Genomic DNA, 25,245 nt, shown 5'->3' with positions numbered 1-25,245 from the left:
ACATCTGTTTTAAATGGATACCCCTCTACCCTGAGGCTGTGCCCTCTTGTCCTAGACTCCCCCACCATGAGAAATATCCCTTCCACATCTACTCTGTCAGGGCCTTTTGTGATTAAAAAGCTTTCAATGAGATTCCCTTTCATACTTCTAAATTCCAGCGAGTACAGACCCAGAGCCATCAAACGTTTCTCGTATGATAACCCTTTCATTCCTGGAATCATCCTTGTGAACCTCTTCTGAACCCTCTCCAAAGCTAGCAGATCTTTTCTTATAGAAGGTGCCCAAAACTGTTCACAATACTCAAGGTGAGGCCTCACCAGTGCCTTATAAATCCTCAGCATCACACCCCTGCTCTTGTATTCTTGACCTCCTGAAATGAATGCTAACATTGCATTTGCGTTCCTCACCACTGACTCAGCCTGCAAGTTAACCCTTATGGTGTTCTGCACTTGGACTCACAAGTCCCTTTGCATCTCAGATTTTTGGATTTTCTCCCATTTAGAAAATAGTCTCCACATTTATTTCTACTACCAAAGTGCATGACCATGCATTTTCCAACATCGTATTTCATTTGCCACTTTCTTGCCCATTCTCCTAATCTGTCTCAGTCCTCCTGCATCCTACCTGTTTCCTCAACACTACCTGCCCCTCCACCAATCTTTGTATCATCTGCAAACTTGGCAACAAAGCCATCTATTCCATCATCTAAATCATTGATATACAGCATAAAAAAGCAGTCCCAACACTGACCCCTGTGGAACACCACTAGTCATTGGCAGCCAACCAGGCTAGGATCTTTTTATTCTCACTCGCTGCCTCCTACCTACCAGCCAATGCTCTAACCATGTTGGGAACTTTCTTATAATACCATGGGCTCTTAACTTGTTATGCAGCCTCATGTGTGGCACCTTGTCAAAGGCCTTGTGAAATTCCAAATCTACAACATCTACTGCATCCCCTTTATTTATCCTACTTGTAATCTCCTCAAAGAATTCCAACAGGTTTGTCAGGCAAGATTTTACCTTAAGGAAACCCTGCTGACTTTGTCCTACCTTGTCCTGTGTTACCAAGTATTTCATAACCTCATCCTTAACAAATGGCTCCAATATCTTCACAACCACTGAAGTCAGGCTAACTGGTCTATAATTTCCTTTCTGCTGTCTTCCTCCTTTCTCAAAGAGTAGAGTGACATTTGCAATTTTTCAGTTCTCTTAAACCATGACAGAGTCCAATAATTTTTGAAAGATCATTGCTAGTGTCTCCACAATCTCTACCGCTACCTCTTTCAGAATCCTAGGGTGCAATTCATTTGGTCCGTGTGACCTATGTACCCTCAAGCCTTTCAGCTTTTTGAGCACCTTCTCCCTTGTGATAGTAACTACACTCACTTCTCTTCCTCCACACACTACAACATCTGGCATACTGCTAGTGTCTTACACAGTGAAGACTGATGCAAAATACTCATTTAATTCATCTGCCATCTCCTTGTCCCCTGTTATTATTTTTCCGGCCTCACTTTCTAGCGGTCCTATATCCACTCTCAACTTTTACTTTTACATATTTGAAAAAGCTTTTACTATCCACTTTGATATTGTGTGCTAGCTTCCTTTCATATTTCATCTTTTCCCTTCTGATGATTCTTTTAGTTGCTCTTGGTAGGTTTTTTAAAGTTTCTCAATCCCCTATCTTCCAGCTAAAACTTCTCAAAAACTTCAATAGTTCTACTGCGGAGAGCATTCTGACAGGCTGCATTCCTGTCTGGTATGGGGGGGGGGAGTGGGGGGCTACTGCACAGGACCGAATGAAGCCGCAGAAAGCTGTAAATCTAGTCAGCTCCATCTTGGGCACTAGCCCACAAAGTACCCAGGACATCTTCAGGGAGCGGTGTCTCAGAAAGGCAGAGTCCATTATTAAGGACCCCCACCACCCAGGGCATGCCCTTTTCTCACTGTTACCATCAGGTAGGAGGTACAGAAGCCTGAAGGCACACACTCAGCGATTCAAGAACAGCTTCTACCCCTCTGCCAACCGATTCCTAAATGGACATTGAATCTTTGGACGCTACCTCACTTTTTAAAAAAATATACAGTATTTCTGTTTTTGCAATTTTTAAAATCTATTCATAGATGCATACCATAATTGATTTACTTACTTATTATTATTTTTAAATTTTATTTATTATTATTATTATTCTCTGCTAAATTATGTATTGCATTGAACTGCTGCTGCTAGGTTAACATCACATGCCGGTGATAACAAACCTGATTCTGATTCTAATTTCTCCTTTGTTTTTACAGTAGCTTTGACTTCCCTTGTCATCCACGGTTGTACTATTTTGCCATTTGAGTATTTCTTTGTTTTTGGAATACTTCTGTCCTGCACCTTCCTCATTTTTCCCAGAAACTCGCACTATTGCTGCTCTGCTGACAACCCTGCCAGCTTCGCCTTTACTTTGGCCAACTCCTCTCTCATACCATTGTAATTTCCTTTACTCCACTAAAATACTGCTACGTCAGACTTTACTTTCTTCCTATCAAATTTCAAGTTGAACTCAATCATATTGTGATCACTGCCTCCTAAGGGCTTTCAGCTTAAGCTCCCCAATCGCCTCTGCTTCATTATCATAACACCCAATCCAGTATAGCTCATCCCCTAGTAGGCTCAACGACAAACTGCTCTAAAAATCTATCTTGTAGGCATTCAACAAACTCTCTCTCTTGATATCCATTACCAACCTGATTTTCCCAATCGACCTCCATGTTGAAATCCCCCAAGACTATCATAACATTACCCTTTCGACATGCCCTTTCTATTTCCTGTTGTAATCTGTGGCCCACGTCCCAGCTACTGTTGGGAGGCCTGTATATAACTGCCAACAGGGTCCTTTTACCCTTGCAGTTTCTTAACTCAACCCACAAGGATGCAATATCTTCCAATCCCATTATCACATATTTCTACTGATTTAATACCATTCTTTACCAACAGGGCCACAGCACCCTCTCTGTCTACCTTCCCATCCCTCCAATATAATGTGTAACCTTGGACATTCAGCTCCCAGCTACAACCATCCTTCAGCCACGATTCAGTGATGGTCACAACATCATACCTGATAATCTGTAATAGTGCAACAAGATCATCCACCTATTTCTTATACTCCATGCGTTGAGATTTAACACCTTGAGTGCTATATTTGCTACCCTTTTTGATTTTGCATCCCTAATGCACTGATACTCAACCTGCTGGTTGCAATTTTGTCCTGCCCTTCCTGACAGTCTGACAGGGCTTAACTAGGAAGGGGAAAAAAGATTATGAGAGAAAACTGGCAGGGAACATAAAAACTAACTGTAAAAGCTTTTAAAGATATGTGAAAAGAAAAAAGATTGGTTAAGACAAATGTAGGTCCCCTACAGACAGAAACAGGTGAATTGATTATGGGGACCAAGGACATGGCAGACCAATTGAATAATTACTTTGGTTCTGTCTTCACTAAGGAGGACATAAATAATCTTCCGGAAATAGTAGGGGACAGAGGGTCCAGTGAGATGGAGGAACTGAGCAAAATACATGTTAGTAGGGAAGTGGTGTTAGGTAAATTGAAGGGATTAAAGGCCGATAAATCCCCAGGACCAGATGGTCTGCATCCCAGAGTGCTTAAGGAAGTAGCCCAAGAAATACTGGATGCATTAGTGATAATTTTTCAAAACTCTTTAGATTCTGGACTAGTTCCTGAGGATTGGAGGGTGGCTAATGTAACCCCACTTTTTAAAAAAGGAGGGAGAGAGAAATCAGGGAATTATAGACCGGTTAGCCTAACATCGGTGGTGGGGAAACTGCTAGAGTCAGTTATCAAAGATGTGATAACAGCACATTTGGAAAGCGGTGAAATCATCGGACAAAGTCAGCATGGATTTGTGAAAGGAAAATCACGACTGATGAATCTCATAGAATTTTTTGAGGATGTAACTAGTAGAGTGGATAGGGGAGAACCAGTGGATGTGGTATATTTGGATTTTCAAAAGGCTTTTGACAAGGTCCCACACAGGAGATTGGTGTGCAAACTTAAAGCACACGATATTGGGGGCAAGGTATTCATGTGGATAGAGAATTGGTTGCCAGACAGGAAGCAAAGAGTGGGAATAAACGGGACCTTTTCAGAATGGCAGGCAGTGACTAGTGGGGTACCGCAAGGCTCAGTGCTGGGACCCCAGTTGTTTACAATATATATTAATGACTTGGATGAGGGAATTAAATGCATCTCCAAGTTTGCGGATGACACGAAGCTGGGCAGCTGTGTTAGCTGTGAGGAGGATGCTAAGAGGATGCAGGGTGACTTGGATAGGTTAGGTGAGTGGGCAAATTCATGGCAGATGCAATTTAATGTGGATAAATGTGAAGTTATCCACCTTGGTGGCAAAAACAGGAAAACAGATTATTATCTGAATGGTGGCCGATTAGGAAAAGGGGAGGCGCAACGAGACCTGGGTGTCATTATACACCAGTCATTGAAAGTGGGCATGCAGGTACAGCAGGCGGTGAAAAAGGCGAATGGTATGCTGGCATTCATAGCAAGAGGATTCGAGTACAGAAGCAGGGAGGTACTACTGCAGTTGTACAAGGCCTTGGTGAGACCACACCTGGACTACTGTGTGCAGTTTTGGTCCCCTAATCTGAGGAAAGACATCCTTGCCACAGAGGGAGTACAAAGAAGGTTCACCAGATTGATTCCTGGGATGGCAGGACTTTCATATGATGAAAGACTGGATGAACTAGGCCTATACTCATTGGAATTTAGAAGATTGAGGGGGGATCTGATTGAAACGTATAAAATCCTAAAGGGATTGGACAGGCTAGATGCAGGAAGATTGTTCCCGATGTTGCGGAAGTCCAGAACGAGGGGCCACAATTTGAGGATAAAGGGGAAGCCTTTTAGGACCGAGATTAGGAAATACTTCTTCACACAGAGAGTGGTGAATCTGTGGAATTCTCTGCCACAGGAAACAGTTGAGGCCAGTTCATTGGCTATATTTAAGAGGGAGTTAGATATGGCCCTTGTGGCTAAAGGGATCGGGGGTATGGAGGAAAGGCTGGTGCAGGGTTCTGGGTTGGATGATCAGCCATGATCATACTGAATGGCGGTGCAGGCTCGAAGGGCTGAATGGCCTACTCCTGCACCTATTTTCTATGTTTCTATCTTTGTTTTTTGACCATCCATTCTATCCTGTGTCAACCTCAATCTCTGTAACATTCTTCCGTTCCCACCCTCACCGCACCTCCTTGTTTGGTTCAACCCATATGCTAGCTACTCCCTTTCACTGAGCATCTCATCTACCCTCTACTCTCAGTCTCAAGGCGGGTCTCAATCATTCATGTAATTGGTGAATTGGCTTATTGCTGTTATACATACCAAGGTACAGTGAAAAATTAGTTTGCATGCCATCCAGACAGATCATTACATCAAGTCTGTACAAAGTTAAAGAATAATAGTGCAAAATAAAGCATTACAGTTACGGAGAAAGTTCAGTGCAGATAATGAGTTGCAAGGACCACAGTAAGGTAGATTGTCGGTTAAGGGTTCATGGTATCATACTCGACTGTTCATTAGTCTTACAACAGTGGGATAGAAGCTGTCCTTCAGCCTGGTGGTACTTTCAGGCTTTTGTATCTTCTGCCAAACGGAAGAGGGGAAAAAGGGAGAATATCTATTGTGGGAGAGTCTTTGAGTATGGTGGATGCTTTAATGGGCAGCAAGAATTGTAGACAGAGTCCATGGAGGGGAGGGGAAGCTGGTTTCCACAATCTGCTGAGCTGCATCCATAACGCTCTGCAGTTTCTTGTGCTTTTAGGCAGTTGCCATGCCAACTCATAATGCATCTGGATAGGTGCTTTCCATTTGCATTGACAAAAAGTGGTGAGGGTCAATAGGGAATCTCTCAGCCTCCACAGATGCTACCTTTACTTTATGTATGAATTTAGCGATACAGTTCAAGTAGCCTCTTCTAGCCCAGCGAACGATAGAGCCCAGCAACACACCTATTTCACCCTTGCCAGGACAACTTTAAATGACTAATTAACCTAACTGGAATGTGGGAGGCACCACAGTAGCATAGCGGTTAGAGTGATGCTATTACAGCTCCAAGTGTCAGAGTTCAATTCCAGTGTCATCTGTACTTCCTCCCCATGGAATGCGTGGATTTTCACTGGGTGTTCCAGATTCCTCTCACAGTTCAAAGATGTCCCAGTAGGTTAATTTGACATTGTGATAGCCCCGTGACTAGGCGAAAGTTAAATCGGGGGTCGTTGGCAGTGCAGTTCGAAGGGCTGGACGGGCCCAATCTGCACTGTATCACGATAAATAAACAAATAAAGCACACCCCCACATACAAACTTCTTACAGATGGTGTTGGAGTTGAATTCCGAACCCTGACACCCCAAGCTGTAATAGCATCGCACAAACAGCTACAATACCGTGGCACCCTTGCTGACCCACATCGTTCCTCCAACACTTTATTTTTTTGCTCTGGATTCCGTTACCTGCAGACTCCTGAGTCTCTGAGACACTAGTTGCCCGCTGCTGCCTCTCTGTAGCTGCCCTGCTCAAATAATGCCCCAAGTGAGCCAGACCACTCCTGGGACCTGCTCCTACCAGAACCGCATTACCACAGCTTGGAATCCAAGAGGGTAGAGAAAGTCACACAGCCAAGGCGGGCGGACAGAGGCACAGAAGCAGAAACTAGGGGCAGACGCTAGGCACCCGCGGAGCATCAAGTGACATTGGGGGGGTGGGGGGGGAGGGGCCACGTACCTGGTACACCTGGTCAGTGGTGCTGTTCTTCTTCACCTTCACTGTCACCGTGGTCTTATCAGGAAAGGCGATCCTCAGCTCCACGTCCGAGACCCCATTGTAGTTCTATGCAAGCAATAAAAAGGAGGAGGGTGGCTTAGACAGGTCAAAGCAAAGAGTCAACCGCACAGCATGGAAATAGGCTCTTTGGTCTGAATTGTCCATGCCAACCCAGTATCGACCTGTCCTTGCCCCATTTGCTTGTGTTTGGTCCACATCCTTCTGAACATTTCCTATGCACAAACCTGCCCAAATGTCTTTTAAATGTAATTGCACCCGCCTCTACACAGCTCATTCCATATTTCCACCACATTCTGTGTAAAAGCAAACATACCGCCCAGGAATCTCCAATGAAACTCCCCCTTTCACCTTAAACCCGTGCTCTCTAGTGTTAGATTCACCTATGCCGGAGGGAGGGGGGGGCAGGAAGACTGCGAACATCCCTTGTGATTCTATCAACCTAGCTGCAGACAAATTCCAAGTGTGGTCTCACCAATGTCTTGTACAGCTGGAAGTGACAGGCCAACCAATGTTCTCAGAGCCTTGACTGATGAAGACAACCTTCATCAACACCCCGTCTACCTGCAATGCCACTTTCGGGGAACTATATACCAATATCTCTAGGCTCTCTGTTCCACAACACTCCTCAGGGCCCTGTTATTTACTGTGATTTAAACCCTGGTTCAACTTCCCAAAATTCAACACTTTACATTCGTCGGAGATAAATTCCATCTGCCACTCCTTGGCTCAGTTTACCAGTTAATTGAGATCCTACTGTAATCAGTTCAGAAATATCCATACACACAGGTGTAGAGAGTTGATAACCAGCAGGACACAGACTGATGATAACCTGCAATAGGACCAGTGGTGAGGTGGAGGGCTGCTCTGGGCTATACTGCCTTGGGGCAAGGAATTGGACAGTTACTAAAAGGACACATCCCAAAAACCTATGTCAGTGCAGGCACTGAGGCAGAAAGACCTCTTCCTACACTGAGGGATTGAACAGACAATGAGTCTGTCTTCAGATAATGGAGCAGTTAGCCGGGAGAAGGCATGCTGGAGAGAATGGAATACACAGATCCCCTCGGATAGACCTGAGAGCGAGACCCTAATAGAGGGAGAGACTGATTGGAAGAATGGGACTGATACAAAAATAAGATCCTAAAGGTGTTTGACAGGGTGGAGCATGACAGACTGGACTAGGGAGGCAAAGAATGAAAGTTAGGAGGCAGATGACAGAACAGTGCAAGATGGGATGGTGGCCGGTGAACTGGAAAACAGATCTACAGAGCAGAAGACAACGGCCACTAACTCGACTGAGCTGTCATTCCTGTCTGCCCGCCACCAGGAAGCATGGTGACATATCGAGGTGGACTGCACAGACTTGAGCTTTGACCGATTGTGTTGAGAGATGCAATGGGTGCAGTCCTGCTACCCTCTGGTGACCACTCCCCAGAACCGGGACTCCCAGTAGCCCCATCACCAACCACCAGCCCACACTCACCTCATCGGACTCCGAGAGGAACTCCTGCACCACATCACTCTCGCCGATAACCCGCACTGAACACACTGCAGAACAGACAGAAGAAGCTCTTAGTCCAAGAATCGAGCGGGTCCAACTTCTCCTACCCCTCACCCCACAGTCAACTTCTGTCCCTGTCCCAACTCCTTCGTACCTATCCTGCTCCTAGTAGGCCACTTAACCCCTCTGACCTACCCTGCCAATCAATATCACCATAGCTGATCTTAACCTTTGTGCCTGGTTTCTCTATAACCCACAGTTACTCAAACTTTCAAATATAACAAAACTCTAATGATATGCCTCTGAGGAAAGAGACCGCCAGGCTCACCACCCTCTGGCAGGCCCCTTACTTTTGTAATTATTTCCTCTTGTTTGTGACAATCCCACTCTCAAAACAACCCAACATCTACCCTTTCAGAATCTAATATTTGAGCAATTAGCTTTATTTGTCATATATACCGCAAAACGTACAGTGAAACGTGTCATTTGCATGAATGACCAACACAGTCCAAGAATGATGCCGGGGCAGCCCAGAAGTGCCGACATGCTTCTGGCACCAACATAATACGGCCACAACTTACTACCCTGATCATCCGTCTTTGGAAAGTGGAAGGAAACGAGAGCACCCGGAGAAAACTCATGCGGTCACAGAGAGAATGTATAAATTTCTTACATATAGTGGTGGGAACTGAATTCTAAACAGTGACAACTGGCGCTGTAAAGTGTTGTGCTAACCCTTCAAATTCCCTACCTACTTCTTCCTATTCATACATCCACAGAAACACCTGCGTGTTTCAACATTACCTGCCAATTTTCCCTCCAAATAGAAGAGGAATGATGAGGTACATTCTCCACTCTGTACCAGCCATCTCCCCTCTCAGTCCTGGATCAGACAATTCTCCATTTTGCTCCAAATTCCAGTAACTGCCATCTCTTGCGCTTGTGCTTTGCTGTTTGAATGTCTGCCACTGTTGACCTCCAGGCAGGCCTGTCTTTTATTTTCCTAGCCAACCACAGACAACTCCACCTCAAACGTCCTTATTTAAGGTGAAGGCAGTGGATTTGGTTGTGTTGTGTTGTGTTGTGGTTTGTTGTGTTGGTTGTGTTGTGTTGGTTGTGTTGTGTTGTGTTGTGTTGGTTGTGTTGTGTTGGTTGTGTTGTGTTGGTTGTGTTGTGTTGGTTGTGTTGGTTGTGTTGTGTTGGTTGTGTTGCGTTGGTTGTGTTGCGTTGGTTGTGTTGCGTTGGTTGTGTTGCGTTGGTTGTGTTGCGTTGGTTGTGTTGCGTTGATTGTGTTGCGTTGATTGTGTTGCGTTGATTGTGTTGCGTTGATTGTGTTGCATTGGTTTGTGTTGTGTTGTGTTGGTTGTGTTGTGTTGTGTTGTGTTGGTTGTGTTGTGTTGTGTTTGGTTGTGTTGTGTTTGGTTGTGTTGGTTTGTGTTGTGTTGGTTTGTGTTGGTTGTGTTGTGTTGGTTGTGTTGTGTTCACCCTCAAACTGCAGCTGGACTCCTAACACCATCTCCTAGAACAGGACGGGGGCGACCTGTGATGCACGCAGCAAAACTTTGTTGACACGCAGTGTACTGTGCGGCCCTCTCAATTCTTTAAACACCATCCATAATAAAAAGTTACATAATGAAGTAGTGTTTCTTTTACAACCCGAGAGCTGTGAGATGATTTCACAGAAACGTTACACACTGGCTAGATAGTTTCAAGAGCACGTGATGTTTGATGATGTGTTTTAAAATCCTCACAGACCTGGTGTACACATCAGTGTTTGGATAGTAAACAGTTTTAAAAAGATTTATATTAATAATTTTTGACCTTTGACCATCAGGCTCTTGAACCAAAGGGGTTAACTTCACTCACACGATCACTGAACTATTCCCAAAACCTATGGACTCACTTTCAAGGACTCTTCAAAGTTCAAAGTACATTTATAACCACTGTGTATACTATGTGTACAACCCTGACATTCGTCCTTACTGGCAGCCACAAAATAAGAAACCCAAAGGAACCCATAAAAGAAACCAACAAACAGCCAATGAGCAGAGAGAAAAAAAACAACTCGTCCAAAAATAAAAGGTAGTAAATAGCATTTAGAATGAAAGTAGTCCTCAGACACGAAAGCAGAGCAGGCCCACAACCTCAGTAGAGCAAAGAGGAATAAATGTGACAGAGCTGTGGGCAGAACCAGCCTGACTCTCACTTCTGGTCGCAACACCCTGCCTTTTCAACCCCTCTGCGCCAGCGTTTAAATCACCCAAACATCGGGTTGTTCCTCGCTCCAGGACCCCAGGCCCTGTCACTGTGAAACACTCTGGGCCTGGACCCCGCCACCACATTCCGACCTGTATTCGACCCTTCCAAATCGGCCCAGAGCTTAAATTGATCAAACTTCGTTTTTGGTTTGGGTGGACGGGCCCCAAATCTCCTCCGCTCTGACTTTCCTTCGCTTCGCCTGACTCAAACACGCCTTGGTCTCTCTCCGACTCCACCTCACACCCACACCCTTCAACCCTCATGCCTCATCATTGTTCGCAGTGATCGTTTAACATAATGTTTTTTTAAACCAGAAAAAGTGTTATTAATAAAGTAATTGGTTGCATTTCTTGCTTCAGGAACTGTCAAGCAAGTTGTTTCCTGCCTTCAGCAGCACCATCTTTAACCGGAAATCTCATGTTCTCCATATTTATTATTATTTTTTTCGTATTTACAGAGTTTGTTGTCTTTTGCACATTAATTGTTTTTCTGATCTGCTGGTCTTTCATTGATTCTATTCTCTTTCTTGCATTTACTGTGAATGCCCGCAAGAAAATGAATCTCACGGTTATATATAGTGACATATACTGTATATACTTGATAATAAATTTACTTCGAGCCTGCTCTCTGAAATGTTTGATTTATCGCCGTCTTCTCTGTTCTACCATGTGTAGCTGGGGAAAGCTGTGCTCATTGTTTTGTTAATAGTAAACAATGAACACATGTTCAGAAGCAACAGGACTCATCCTTTTTCCTTAAAAAGGTCCATAATTATTGTTACTAATACATTAATCTATGATAATCCCTGCTCAAAATTACCATGGCACGCAAAATTTTTTTAGAAGATGACTGCCAATTTGGGCACACACTTTCAAACAAGTTGCCACTCCACCTAAGAAGATCTTTACCACAAGATCTTCCATTTATCCTTGCTCTTCACTCAATCTAAAATAGTATTTCAAAGGCAGGTTTTCGAACAAAATTCTTCTACGATACCCCTGTTAACTTAGTTCACCCAATCAACAAGCAAATTAAACCTCCCATGACAATTATACCCTCCTTCATACATGCCCTAGACTCTTTCCCATGTATGCTCCGCCCTTCCATAAGGTCACATTTTGGGGCCTACAGATTCCACCCATCCATGTCTTCTTTCCCCAGCTATTCATAGGTTCAACCCAAATTAATTCTACATCACTGCCCCCTGCCTCTATATCACCATTCAACACCACTCTGCCACACAATCTAAGAACTAGGCCTAAAATAAAACCCCCTCCCAAATGGTCCAAACTAAGCCTAATAATTAGGCCTGTAAAGTAAACCCACTCCCCAAATGGTCTAAGCCTAGTTATTAGGCCTAAAAACACTGATAGGATCTATAAAATCAGAGCATTCAGAATAGGACGACAAGCAGAACAAAGTGCTACACTTGTCCCTACACCTCCCCCTCACCACCATTCAGGGCCCAAACAGTCCTTCCAGGCGAGGCAACACTTCACCTGTGAGTCTGTTGGGGTCATCTACTATATCCAGTGCTCCTGGTGTAACCTCCTGCACATCGGTGAGACCTGACACAGATTGGGAGACCACTTCACCAAGCTCCAGAAAAAGCAGGATCTTCAAGTAGCCACCCATTTTAATTCCACTTCCCATTCCCCTTCCAATGTGTCAGTCCATGGCCCCCTCTACTGTTGCAATGAGGCCACACTGAAATTGGAGGAACAACACCCCATCACCTCCCCACTGCTCATACAATCAGGAAGAGACTGCGAGTGGTGAATGTCTTTAGGCAGCTGAGTGCATTTGAGTCTAACTACATTTCTGCTTGCCCCTGGCATCACCGTCCCACCCCTTGAGCTTCTAATTGCCCCTCTTCGTCCCGCTATGGTGCTGGGATCATTCTGTGCACTTCACCAGGGCAGTTCACTGAAGGCTCACCTTTCTCCAGGTACTCCTCAAGGCCACGCCGGCGCACGTCCAGCTGCTGCCCCGACAAGGAGAAGGGCCACTTGCCCGGTGGCCGGGGGAAGCCGAAGTCAGGGAACTCCCGCTTGAGGTTCTGGTGCAAGATGGCGAATTCACGGTACCGCCTAGAGCACAGCTGTCGGCCAGCCATGCAAATGTTGTAGACCTGGGGAGATTAGGGCAGGCAACATTACAGCACACTACAGCGTGACCAAGGGCAATGGTTACAGGGGAATGGGGAAGGTCTAGCTCAGTGGGCAGAGCAGTGGCAGGTGCAGTTTAATCCTGGTATATGTGAGGTGATGCATTTTGGGAGAACTTATAAGGGTAGGTTGGACCCAGTAACTGGTGGGGCCCAAAAGAGTATTGAGGGACAGAGGAATTTCAGTGTACAAATCCAAGATTCACTGAGGGTGGCAGGACAGGAAGAACTATGGTCAAAGTGGTGTACAGAAGAGAGGTAGACTGTCATACAGCATGAAAACAAGTTCTTTGGCCCTACTCATCCAAGCTAATCCCATTTGCCAGCCTTTGGCCATATCCCTCTAAACCTTACCATGTACTTGTCCAAACATCTTTTAGAAACTGTTATTGTACCTGCCTCAGCCACTTCCTCTGACAGTTCATTCCATATATATACCACTCTCTGTATAGAAACATAGAAAATAGGTGCAGGAGTAGGCCATTCGGCCCTTCGAGCCTGCACCGCCATTCAGTATGATCATGGCTGATCATCCAACTCAGAACCCTGTACCAGCCTTCTCTCCAGACCCCCTGATCCCTTTAGCCACAAGGGCCTTATCTAACTCAGAATGATGTATAGAATGATGTTATCACTCAAGTTCCTATTAAATTTCTTTTCTCACAATAAATATACGCTCTCCATTCCCCAACCCTGGAAAAAAGACTAAGTGCATTCACTATATGCCCTCGTGATTTTATACACCTCAGTAAGATCACCTCTCAGTCGCCTATGTGCTAAGGAATAAAGTCCTAGCTTGTCTAATGTTGCCAGGTCTCTCTAGTCCTGGCAACATCTTTGCAAATCTTTTCTGCACTCTTCTCAGTCCAATAACATCGTTCTTATAGTGACCAAAACTGAACACAATACTCCAGGCCTATCCTCACCAACATTTTGTAATATGACCTCCCAACTTCTATAATCAATGCCTTGACTGAAGACAGCCAGTGTGCCAAAAAACCTTCTTCAGCATCCTGTCTACCTATGACTCTAGTTTCAGAGAACCATGTATTTAAAGTCCAAGGTCCACACTGCCTAGGACAATACCATTCACTGTGGAAGTATCATCCTGATTTGACTTTCCAAAATGCAACACCTCACACTTATCTGAACTAAACTCCACTTGTCAGTCCTTGGCCCATTTACTCAGCTGATCAACATCCCATGTAATTTTTGCTAACCTTTTTCACTGTCTTCCACAGCCTATCATGGGGAAAACCTCATCAACACCCTTACTCAAGTTCATATAGGCCACAATTACAACTCTTCCTTCATTGAGCTTTTCTGGTTACTGCTTTAAAGAAACTCAATCAAATTCATGAGACGTGATCACACACACAAATCCATGCTGACTATCCTTAATCAACTCTATTTTACAAATGCATGTACACCTTATCCCTCAGAATCCCCTCTGGTAACTTACTTACCACACAGGTGTTAGGTTTAATAACTATTGTTCCCAAGCTTATCTTTGCAGCCTTTCTTAAATAAAGACACAATATTAGCCTCAATCCACTGTTCTGACACTTCACCTGTTGCTAATAATGTTGCAAATATCTGGCCAGGGCTCCGAAAATTCCTTCAGACCCGGCAGATTTATCTACCTTCATACCATTTAACTCCTCCGCTGTAATGTGCACCATCCACAAGACATCCACTTTAACTATCTCAAGTTCCAAAGTCTTCATATCTTTCTCTTCAATGATAAATATTCACCAAGGACCTCAGTTATCACCTGCAGGCATCCCTTTTGATCTCCAATGCGCCTTTATTCCTCAAACTCAAGAGAAAATGAGATGAAATGAAGTGAAGGCAGCCTCGTTTCTCTGCATGGTACAACAGAACCATCTAGGGAAATAAACAATCGACATTTTGGGCTGAGACCCTTCGTTAGGACCTTCAATTCTACAGTCATGCAACTCAGGAACTTGGGCTATACAATTATTTTATTTTGTTTGCGACTTGTGACTGTGTTTCTGAAATTGTAACTGTACGTGCTATCTGTACTATGTGCTGTGACCTGTTGGTAATATGTTTTGCAGCTTGGCCCCGAAAGAACACTGTTTCATTTGGCTACTCATATATGACTGAATGATAATAAAACTTGAAATTGAAGATGAAGAACATCTAATGGAGCCAATGACACACAGCTTCAGTGACCCAAGTTTGATCCTCCAGTGCTGGTTGGTGGAGTTTTGTGATTGTGTATTTCTTTATTTTCTGGTAAATGCCTGCAAGACAATTAATTTCAAGGAAGTATATGGTAACATATACATACTTTGATAATAATTTTACTTTGTCTTTAGACATTTTTCCTATAACCGGACTTATCCCGAAGGTGGGCTGGTTGGTAGTTTAGCTGCCTGCTCTAAGTTACCTGCGGATAAGGTGGGGGCTTGAGGAATCAGGGTGGAGGTAACGTGAATGGGAGAAAGAGCAAGCAGCAAAATGAGAGGGGCAGAGGGATTGATTAATCATTCAGGAGGCCAGCGCAGACGCAATGAGCCAAAAGGCCTCCTCCCACAAGAGATGAGCAGCACTCACAACAAATTTCTCCCCATTTTGCTCCACGTGGCTGTAGCTGGGAATGGAGATGGGGATGGCCTGCTTCTCGGTGTAGTCGTAGAAGGATTGGCCCGAGGAGTCATCACTGGGATCCAGGCTTTCCACTTCATGAAGAGGCACGGAGAGGACGGTGAGCAGCAATTCCTTGTCTCCGGCACGTATCAGGTCCACCACTTGCTTATGTGTTGCCCCTTCCACATTCACTGCATTGCTACGGAGAGGAGAGGGGATTGGGGATTGGATGGTGGTGAGGCAGGGTGAGGAGGGTAGGGTGGGGGAAGGGTAGAAAAGCCAAACAATAAGCAAACTTTTCCCACATAAGTCTTTCAGCACAGATGCAGTTAATGCTGTGACACCGTCCAATTTCAGAGTGAGACAGTACAAAAACAGTACACCCTCTCCCTGTTGACCGAGGTCTCCATCTACACCAATCCCACACTAGGCTCCATCCCGCTACATTGCTCCTATCCAAACGCCTTTCAAATCTTGTACTTGTCTATGTCCCCACCAGTTCTGTGGGCTGCTTTTCCAGATAACCACCATCCCAACTGGAAAACTTACCCGAGATCTCCTTTAAATGTCTCCCCTCTCAACTTAAACGCCTTACCCACACACCTGGAGAGTCGTCTCTATCACATTCTCAGGATGTCCCAAACATTCACAGCCCGTTAAGTCCACAGGAGGTGGCTAATTGGCCCATGAAAACCAGATCGTCTCTCAGAGTGCAAGCTATGTCTGACTGAGGACTTCTGCCAGCCTGAAGGTTTCTGAAGACCAGACAGCAGAGTGGAGCTGATCTTCCGATCTGATCAGCACAAGAGCCATGTGCCCAATTCCTACTGTTTCAGACCCAATGCCTGCTCTGCCTCATATCAATGCCATCAAGTAGTTACCCAACCCCCTTCTGAAAGCTACCACCATCAATCACCCCAACCCTCGGGTGACTGCAAGCCAGGTTTTGGAACAAGATTAGTGCTCACCTTGCCCACAACTAAAACCGCTAGCTTTGCTTTTAGTGCGTCTTTTCTAACACTGGAAGATGGACAACAGTTTACTCACAGTCAGCTGTAGTAGAGTAGGTTGGCTGGGAGGGGGGGGGAGCAGGGGAGAGGGGTTTGGTATCCATTCCATGCACCTCATATTAGACATGTTCAAAGTAAATATACGTGACCACATGCAACCCCAAGATTCATTTTCTTGCCGCATACTCAATAAATCCATAAAAGAATAAAAACAATAATAGAATCAATGAAAGGCCACACCAACTTCAGCATTCAACCAGCGTACAAAGTACAAACTGTGCAAATACAAAAGGAAATAAATAATAATAAGAAGAAGAATAAATCTAGACCATGAGATGAAGAGTCCTTGAAAATGAGTCTTAAGTTGTGGGAAGATTTCAATGATGCAGCAAGTGAAGTTGAGCGGAGTTATCCCTTCTGGTTTGAAAGGTAATAACTGTTCCTGAACTTGGTGGTGTGAGTCCTGGGGCTCCTGTACCTTCTTCCTGATGGCAGCAGTGAGAAGAGAGCATGACCTGGGTGGTGGGGTCCCAGGTGATGGATGTTGCTTTCCTGCAACAACACTTCATGTAGATGTGCTCAATGTTGGGGAGGGCTTTACCTGTGATGGACTGGGCCAGAGCTACTACGTTTTGTAGGATTTTTTAATTGAGGGCACTGGTGTTTCCACACCAAGCTGTGATTCAGCCAATCAATATACTCTCCATCACACGTCTACAGAAGTTTGTCGAAGTTTTAGATGTCACACCAAATCTTCGCAAACTGCTAAAGAAGTAGGTAATTTCTTCATAATCGCACTTGTGTGTTGCGCCCCGGACAGGTCTCCGAAATAATAACGCTGAAGAATTTAAGGTTGCTGACCCTCTCCACCTCTGAACCGCTGATGAGGACTGGCTCGTGGACATCTAGTTTCCTCCTCCTGAAGTCAATAACTAGTTCCTTGGTCATTCTGACACAGAATAAGAGGTTGTTGTTACAGCACTACTTGGCCAGATTTTCAATCTCTGTCCTGTACGGTGATTCATCAGCAACTTTGATTTGGTCTACAACAGAGGTGTCAGCAGCAAACTTGAATATGGCATTGCAGTTGTGCTTGGGCACACAATCATAAGTGTAAAGTTAGTAGAGCAGGGGACTAAGCACACAGCTTTGTGGTGCACCTGTACTGATGGAGATTGTGGAGGAGATGTTGTTTCCAATCCGAACTGACTGGGGTCTGCAAGTGAGAAAATCAAGGATTTAATTGCACAAGGAGGTATTGAGTGCAAGGGCTTGAAGCTTATTGATTAGTTTTGAGGGGATGATAATATTGCCATAATATTGATAATAAGGCCTTTAATACCATCATTCCAAATAAACTGATTCCTAAGCTCCAGAACCTGGGCCTTAGCACTCAGATCTGCAGCTGGATCTTCAACTTCCTCACAGACAGGACCCAGGCTGTAAAAATAGGGGACAAGCTCTCCTCTACAATCACTCTGAGCACCGGTGCCCCACAAGGCTGTGTACTCAGCTCCCTGCTATACTCACTGTACACCCATGATTGTGTAGCCAAGTTTCCATCAAACTCAATATATAAGTTTGCTGATGACACAACAATTGTAGACCGTATCTCGGGTAATGATGAGTTTGAGTACAGAGAAGAAATTAAGAACCCGGTGGCATGGTGTGAAGACAATAACCTATCCCTCAACGTCAGCAAGACGAGGGAATTGGTTGTTGACTTCAGAAGGAGTAGCACAACCCAATTTACATCGGTGGTGCGCAAGTGGAACAGGTCAAAGGCTTTAATTTCGTTGGGGTCAATATCACAAATGACCTGACTTGGTCCAACCAAGCAGAGGTCACTGCAAGAAGGCCCACCAGCGCCTTTACTTCCTGAGAAAACTAAAGAAATTTGGCCTGTCCCCTAAAACCCTCACTAATTTTTATAGATGCACCATAGAAAGCATTCTTCTAGGGTGCATCACAACCTGGTATGGAAGTTGTCCTGTCCAAGACCGAAAGAAGCTGCAGAAGTTCATGAACATGGCGCAGCACATCACACAAACCAATCTTCCGTCCTTGGACTCACTTTACCCTGCACGCCGTCAGAGCAGTGCTGCCAGGATAATCAAGGACATGACCCACCCAGCCAACAGACTTTTCATCCCTATTCCCCCCCAGGAAAAGGTTCAGGAGCTTGAAGACTCGTAAGGCCAGATTTGGGAACAGCTTCTTTCCAACTGTGATAAGACTGCTGAATGGATCCTGACCCAGATCTGGGCCGTACCCTCCTAATATCCGGACCTGCCTCTCGGTTTTTTTGCACTACCTTAATTCCCATTTTTGTATTTTCTATTTATGATTTATAATTTAAAGTTTTAATATTTACTAATTTTAACAATTTTTAATATTTTTAATATTTAATATTTGTAATTCAGGGAGCATGAAGTGCAGAATCAAATATCGCTGTGATGATTGTACGTTCTAGTACCAATTGTTTGGTGACAATAAAGTATAATGAATGTCGAGCTGTAGTCGATAAAGACATCCTGATGTATGCACCTTTGCTGTCCAGATGTTCCAGGGTTGAGCGAAGGGCCAATGAAATGGCATCTGCTGTCAACCTGTAGCTCCAGTCGGCAAATTGGAGCAGATCCAAACTTCTCAGGCAGGAGTTGATATGCTTCATCATCAACCTCTCAAATCACTTCATCACAGTGGATGCAAGTGCTACTGGAAGACAGTCATTGAGACAGGCTACTTCGCTCCTCTTAGGCACCAGTGTCAGTGAAGTCTGCTTGAAGCAGGTGGGTACCTCAGACTGCTGGAACTGGAGGCTAAAGATCTCAGAGAACACTCCAGCCAGTTGATCAGCACAGATCTTTAGTACTTGGCCAGGCTCCCCGTCTGGGCCGGATGCTTTTCGTGGGCACACCCTCCTGAAGGCTGCTCGCACCTCGGCCTCGGAGACCGAAATCATGAAATCATCGTGGGTTGTGGGAGTCTGTGATGGTAGGAGAGATCTCATTCCTCTGTTTTAGCCTGGTTTGGAGCTCCCTCCTCCATCTCACTTCCCGCCATGGCAATGAACCCTTGCCAGCCTACAGGTGCCAGACTTGCTTAGTTGAGAGTTAAGTCGGCCGAATTCACGTCTGCAGATCCTTGATCTTTTATCAAGAATGACAAGGTAAATAACCCACTCCTATTTTAAAGTTTTAGGGGTTAATCAAGGAGACTGGCTTTCCCCTATTTTATGTACTATCATAATGGAAGTTTCACTCTGTTCATTAGATAGGGATGGGTCTGGACTTCACCTCAGTGCAGGTACATCCTGCACCACTTCTGCCGATGACACGGACTTGTGAATGACGCTCACGTGGGCATGTCCAGAAACAGCAGCATTTGGCTTGTCTAGAAACAACAAGATCTGGAAAAAAAATAAAATAAAACTGCAGGTGCTGAAAATCCTGAAATAAAAACAGGAAATGGTGGAAGCATTGGGTCAGGCTGTGTGTGGAGAGAACAACAGTTCACGTTTCAGATCAAAGATGGTCTGATCTGCTGTTCCCATTGCAAGATCTGTTGTTCCTTTTTCCAAAGTAAAAAGATAAATATTCCTGATTTTCGACAGAACAGTGTGTTACCACCATCACTGGTGCCACCATTGGTCGTATCTACCAGAGCTGCTGCATCATGAAGACAACGTACATCAAAGATGCCAACCTCTAGGCCAGGCCGTCTTCTCACAGCTCCCATTGGACAGGAGGTACAGAAGCCTGAAGTCCCACAGCACCAGGTTCAGGAACAGCTACCTCCCTTCAACCATTCGAATCTTGAACCAACCAGCACAACCCTAATCACTACCTTAGTACCGCAATACAATCGCCACTTTGTACTACATTGAACATTTTTTTTCCCAACTTGGTTTCATGGAAATAAAAACTGTATATACTCTGTTAACACACACAAAATGCTGGTGGAATGCAGCAGGCCAGACAGCATCCATAGGAAGAAGCACAGTCGACATTTCGGGCCGAGACCCTCTGTTAAATTTATTTTTCATATGAATGCTATTTACATGATGCTATGCCCCTGTGAAGCTCCTTCCCATACATTTTTCATTGCTTCTGTGCATACATGTCCTTGTGTATCTGACAATAAACTTGACTTTCACGTTGACATGCAGAGGAGAAGGAGGTTTCCCATTTCACGGTGGTCTCTCTCCAAAGCATTGCCCTTTACCAACCATTATATTAAGACAGGCTACAATAAGTGGTTCCTTTAATGAACAAAATTTCCACTTAATTGAAGGAACTGTGAGCTGATGAGGGGAATCCAGAAGGAATTTCTCCGTTCCAACTTGCTACACCCACGCTACCTCCACTCAGGAGCAACATGCAATATGCTGAAGCCCAGAATCAGAAGAGTTAGCAAAACGAAAAAGCACACACCACCTCACACTACACCTCACACCACCTCACACCACCTCACACTACACCTCACACCACCTCACACTACACCTCACACCACCTCACACTACACCTCACACCACCTCACACCACCTCACACTACACCTCACACCACCTCACACTACACCTCACACCACCTCACACTACACCTCACACCACCTCACACTACACCTCACTACACCTCACACTACACCTCACACCACCTCACACTACACCTCACTACACCTCACACTACACCTCACGCCACCTCACACTACACCTCACGCCACCTCACACTACACCTCACGCCACCTCACACTACACCTCACACCACCTCACACCACCTCACACACCACCTCACACTACACCTCACACCACCTCACACTACACCTCACACCACCTCACACTACACCTCACGCCACCTCACACTACACCTCACACCACCTCACACTACACCTCACACCACCTCACACCACCTCACACTACACCTCACACTACACCTCACACCACCTCACACCACACCTCACACCACCTCACACTACACCTCACACCACCTCACACTACACCGCACACTACACCTCACACACCACCTCACACCACCTCACACTACACCTCACACCACCTCACACCACCTCACACTACACCTCACACCACCTCACACTACACCTCACACCACCTCACACTACACCTCACACCACCTCACACTACACCTCACGCCACCTCACACTACACCTCACGCCACCTCACACTACACCTCACGCCACCTCACACCACACCTCACGCCACCTCACACTACACCTCACGCCACCTCACACTACACCTCACACCACCTCACACTACACCTCACACCACCTCACACTACACCTCACACCACCTCACACTACACCTCACACCACCTCACACTACACCTCACGCCACCTCACACTACACCTCACACCACCTCACACCACCTCACACCACACCTCACACCACCTCACACTACACCTCACACTACACCTCACACCACCTCACACCACACCTCACACCACCTCACACTACACCTCACACCACCTCACACTACACCGCACACTACACCTCACACACCACCTCACACCACCTCACACTACACCTCACACCACCTCACACCACCTCACACTACACCTCACACCACCTCACACTACACCTCACACTACACCTCACACCACCTCACACTACACCTCACACCACCTCACACTACACCTCACACCATCTCACACTACACCTCACACCACCTCACACACCACCTCACACACCACCTCACACCACCTCACACTACACCTCACACTACACCTCACACCACCTCACACTACACCTCACACACCACCTCACACCACCTCACACTACACCTCACACCACCTCACACTACACCTCACACCACCTCACACCACACCTCACACCACCTCACACTACACCTCACACCACCTCACACCACCTCACACTACACCTCACACCACCTCACACCACCTCACACTACCTCACACCACCTCACACCACCTCACACTACACCTCACACCACAACAGTATTGTACAGCAACAAACCCCTCCCCACTGGTACTGTACCCCGGCGTTAAACAGTGACAGACCCGTCCCCCCCGGTACTGTATCCCAGCGTTATACAGTGACAGACCCGTCCCCACCGGTACCGTACCCCGGTGTCACACTGTGACAGACCCATCCCCACCGGTACCGTACCCCGGTGTCACACTGTGACAGACCCGTCCCCGCCGGTACCGTACCCCGGTGTTACACAGTGACAGACCCGTCCCCGCCGGTACCGTACCCCGGTGTCACACTGTGACAGACCCGTCCCCGCCGGTACCGTACCCCGGTGTTACACAGTGACAGACCCGTCCTCACCGGTACCGTACCCCGGTGTTATACAGTGACAGACCCGTCCCCACCAGTACCGTACCCCGGTGTTATACAGTGACAGACCCGTCCCCACCGGTACCGTACCCCGGTGTTATACAGTGACAGACCCGTCCCCACCAGTACCGTACCCCGGTGTCACACAGTGACAGACCCGTCCCCACCGGTACCGTACCCCGGTGTTATACAGTGACAGACCCGTCCCCACCGGTACCGTACCCCGGTGTTATACAGTGACAGACCCGTCCCCACCAGTACCGTACCCCGGTGTCACACTGTGACAGACCCGTCCCCACCGGTACCGTACCCCGGTGTTATACAGCGACAGACCCGTCCCCACCGGTACCGTACCCCGGTGTTACACAGCGACAGACCACTCCCCACTATTTTGTACACCAGTGGCAGACTTGTCCCTACATGTACCTCACCCGGTGTTCTACAACAACAGACCTGTCTCTGCAGTACTGTAAAGCAGGTTTATACAGTGACAGAACCATCCCCCATACTGCACCCCAGTGCTACACAGTGCAGACCATCTCTACCAGGTCTGTACCCCAGTACTACACAGTGACAGACAATCCCAACCAATACTGCACCTATGTTAGTGACAGTTTCTATACTGATGTCCTGCCCAAGAGACAGACCAATACCAGTAATAGATGATTTTCCAACACAATTTCTATCAGATGAATTGTTTTACTGGGCATCATAAAATCTGTTAATACAGAGTTGCCACGTAGAAAACTTTAAGAGTGGATTTGGTCATGTATGAAATGGCAAACTGAGCTTAAAATTTCAACCCATGCAGTAGACTTTGAGTGAGTACACATCTCCAGTTTGTTTGCGAGAAGTGAACGCATATCCCAAGTAACTGGAGCATTTAGTGGATTAGCGACAGCGCGACTTCCATTGAGGAGTAACCTTGGGACTGATGTTGTAAACTATACAACCGATCCAAAGAGCTGAGCTAATCAGATCCTGTTCCTCAAGGTTTGCCTGTCACGAGTGTCAGGCATGACCAAAACTCAACAGCTTGTGGCAACCAATTCCACTGATTCAACACTCTGTGGCTACAGAAACTCCACATCTCCATTCTGAAAGGATACTTCTCTATTCCGAGGCTGTCCCCTCTGGTCAGAGACTCTCCCACTACATCCTCTCCACATCCAGCTATCACCATTTCACCATTCAATAACCCTCCTTCTTCTGAATTCCAGTGAATGCAGGCCCAGAGCACTCTTCATGTGACAAGCCTTTCAATCCTGAAATCATTTTCGTGAACCTCTTTTACACCCTGTTCAGTGTCAGCACATCCTTTCTAAGATAAAGGGCCCAAAACTGCTCACAATACTCCAAGTGAGGTCTCATCAGTGCTTTATAAAGCTTCAACATTACATCTTTGCTTTAATATTCTAGTCCTTTTAAAATTAAAGCTAATATCAGATTTGCCTTCCTCACCACAGACTCAACCTGCAAATTAACCTTTAGCGAATCCTGCACAAGTACTCCCAAGTATCGTCGTGCCTCAGATTTTTGGATTTTCTCTGTTTAGAATGTAGTCTCCCCTTTCATTTCTTCTACCAAAGTGCATGACCGTACATTTCCCTACAACGCATTCCATCTGCCACTTCTTTATCCATTCTCCTAATCCTCCTGTAGCTTCTCTGCTTCCTCAAAACTACCTGCCCTTCTACCCATCTTCGTATCATCCGCAAACTTTGACACGAAGGCATGAATTTCATCAAGTCATGTATCGTAAAAAGAAGCACTCCTGACACAAAACCCTATGAAACAATGGTAGTCCAGCAGCTAACCAGAAAAGGCTTCCTTTATTCCCACTCTTTGCCTGTTGCCAATCAGCCACTGCTTTATCCATGCCAGAATCTTTCCTGTAATACCGTGGGTTCCTCACTTGTTAAGCTGCCTCATGCCAAAGGCCTTCTGAAAGTCTAGGTGCACATCATCACCAATTCTCCTTTGTCTATCCTACTAGTTATTCTGAAAAGGATTCCAACAGATTTGTCAGGCAAGATTTTCCCTTGAGGAAACCCTGCTGACTACACTGTTTTGAATCATGTGTCTCTGAGTACCCCTGAAACCACATCCTTAACAATCGACTCCAACATCTTCCCAACCACTGAGGTCAGACTCACTGACCTATAATTTCCTTTCTTTTGCCTCTCTCCCTTTTTGAAGAGTGGAATGACACTTGCAAATTTCCACTCCTCCGGTACCATGCCAGAATCTCGTGATTCTTGAAAGGTCATTACTAATGCCTCCACACTCCCTCCAGTTACATCTTTCAGAACCCTTCCCCCATGGTAGGTCATCCTCCTTAACAGTATCTAAAGCTGTATCCCTATTATCGAGGGGGGACTATTGTGACCTCTGGTCACAACCAAAGTTCTTGTGAAGAGGCAGAGTGGTCTCAATGGCCTGTTGCTGCCTCAAGTTGACGTCCTCCACAGCCCTTGGGTGCCAGGTATCTCTGCTGCCAAAGCCATGCAGGT

General features: G+C 45.9%; 1 protein-coding gene across 3 annotated transcripts in view; it reads right to left on the bottom strand.

Annotated features, from left to right (window-relative positions):
• Positions 1-25,245, bottom strand: part of LOC134337653 (sorting nexin-27-like) — a 64,250-nt gene that overhangs the window by 37,311 nt on the left and 1,694 nt on the right. For 2 of the 3 annotated variants that reach the window (XM_063032846.1, XM_063032859.1), the window contains exons 2-5: positions 15,373-15,604; positions 12,561-12,753; positions 8,346-8,410; positions 6,803-6,907 (exon numbers count right to left, since the gene is read on the bottom strand). In XM_063032846.1, coding sequence (XP_062888916.1) covers positions 6,803-6,907; positions 8,346-8,410; positions 12,561-12,753; positions 15,373-15,604 — 595 coding nt within the window. The remainder of the gene's footprint in view (positions 1-6,802; positions 6,908-8,345; positions 8,411-12,560; positions 12,754-15,372; positions 15,605-25,245) is intronic. The other variant, XM_063032853.1, reaches the window with a different exon arrangement.

This window comes from Mobula hypostoma, chromosome 2 (assembly GCF_963921235.1).
Source record: "Mobula hypostoma chromosome 2, sMobHyp1.1, whole genome shotgun sequence".
Taxonomy (NCBI): Eukaryota; Metazoa; Chordata; class Chondrichthyes; order Myliobatiformes; family Myliobatidae; genus Mobula; species Mobula hypostoma.
The sequence above is the reverse complement of the archived record's forward strand: the minus strand, read 5'-3'. Positions and strand labels throughout refer to the sequence as shown.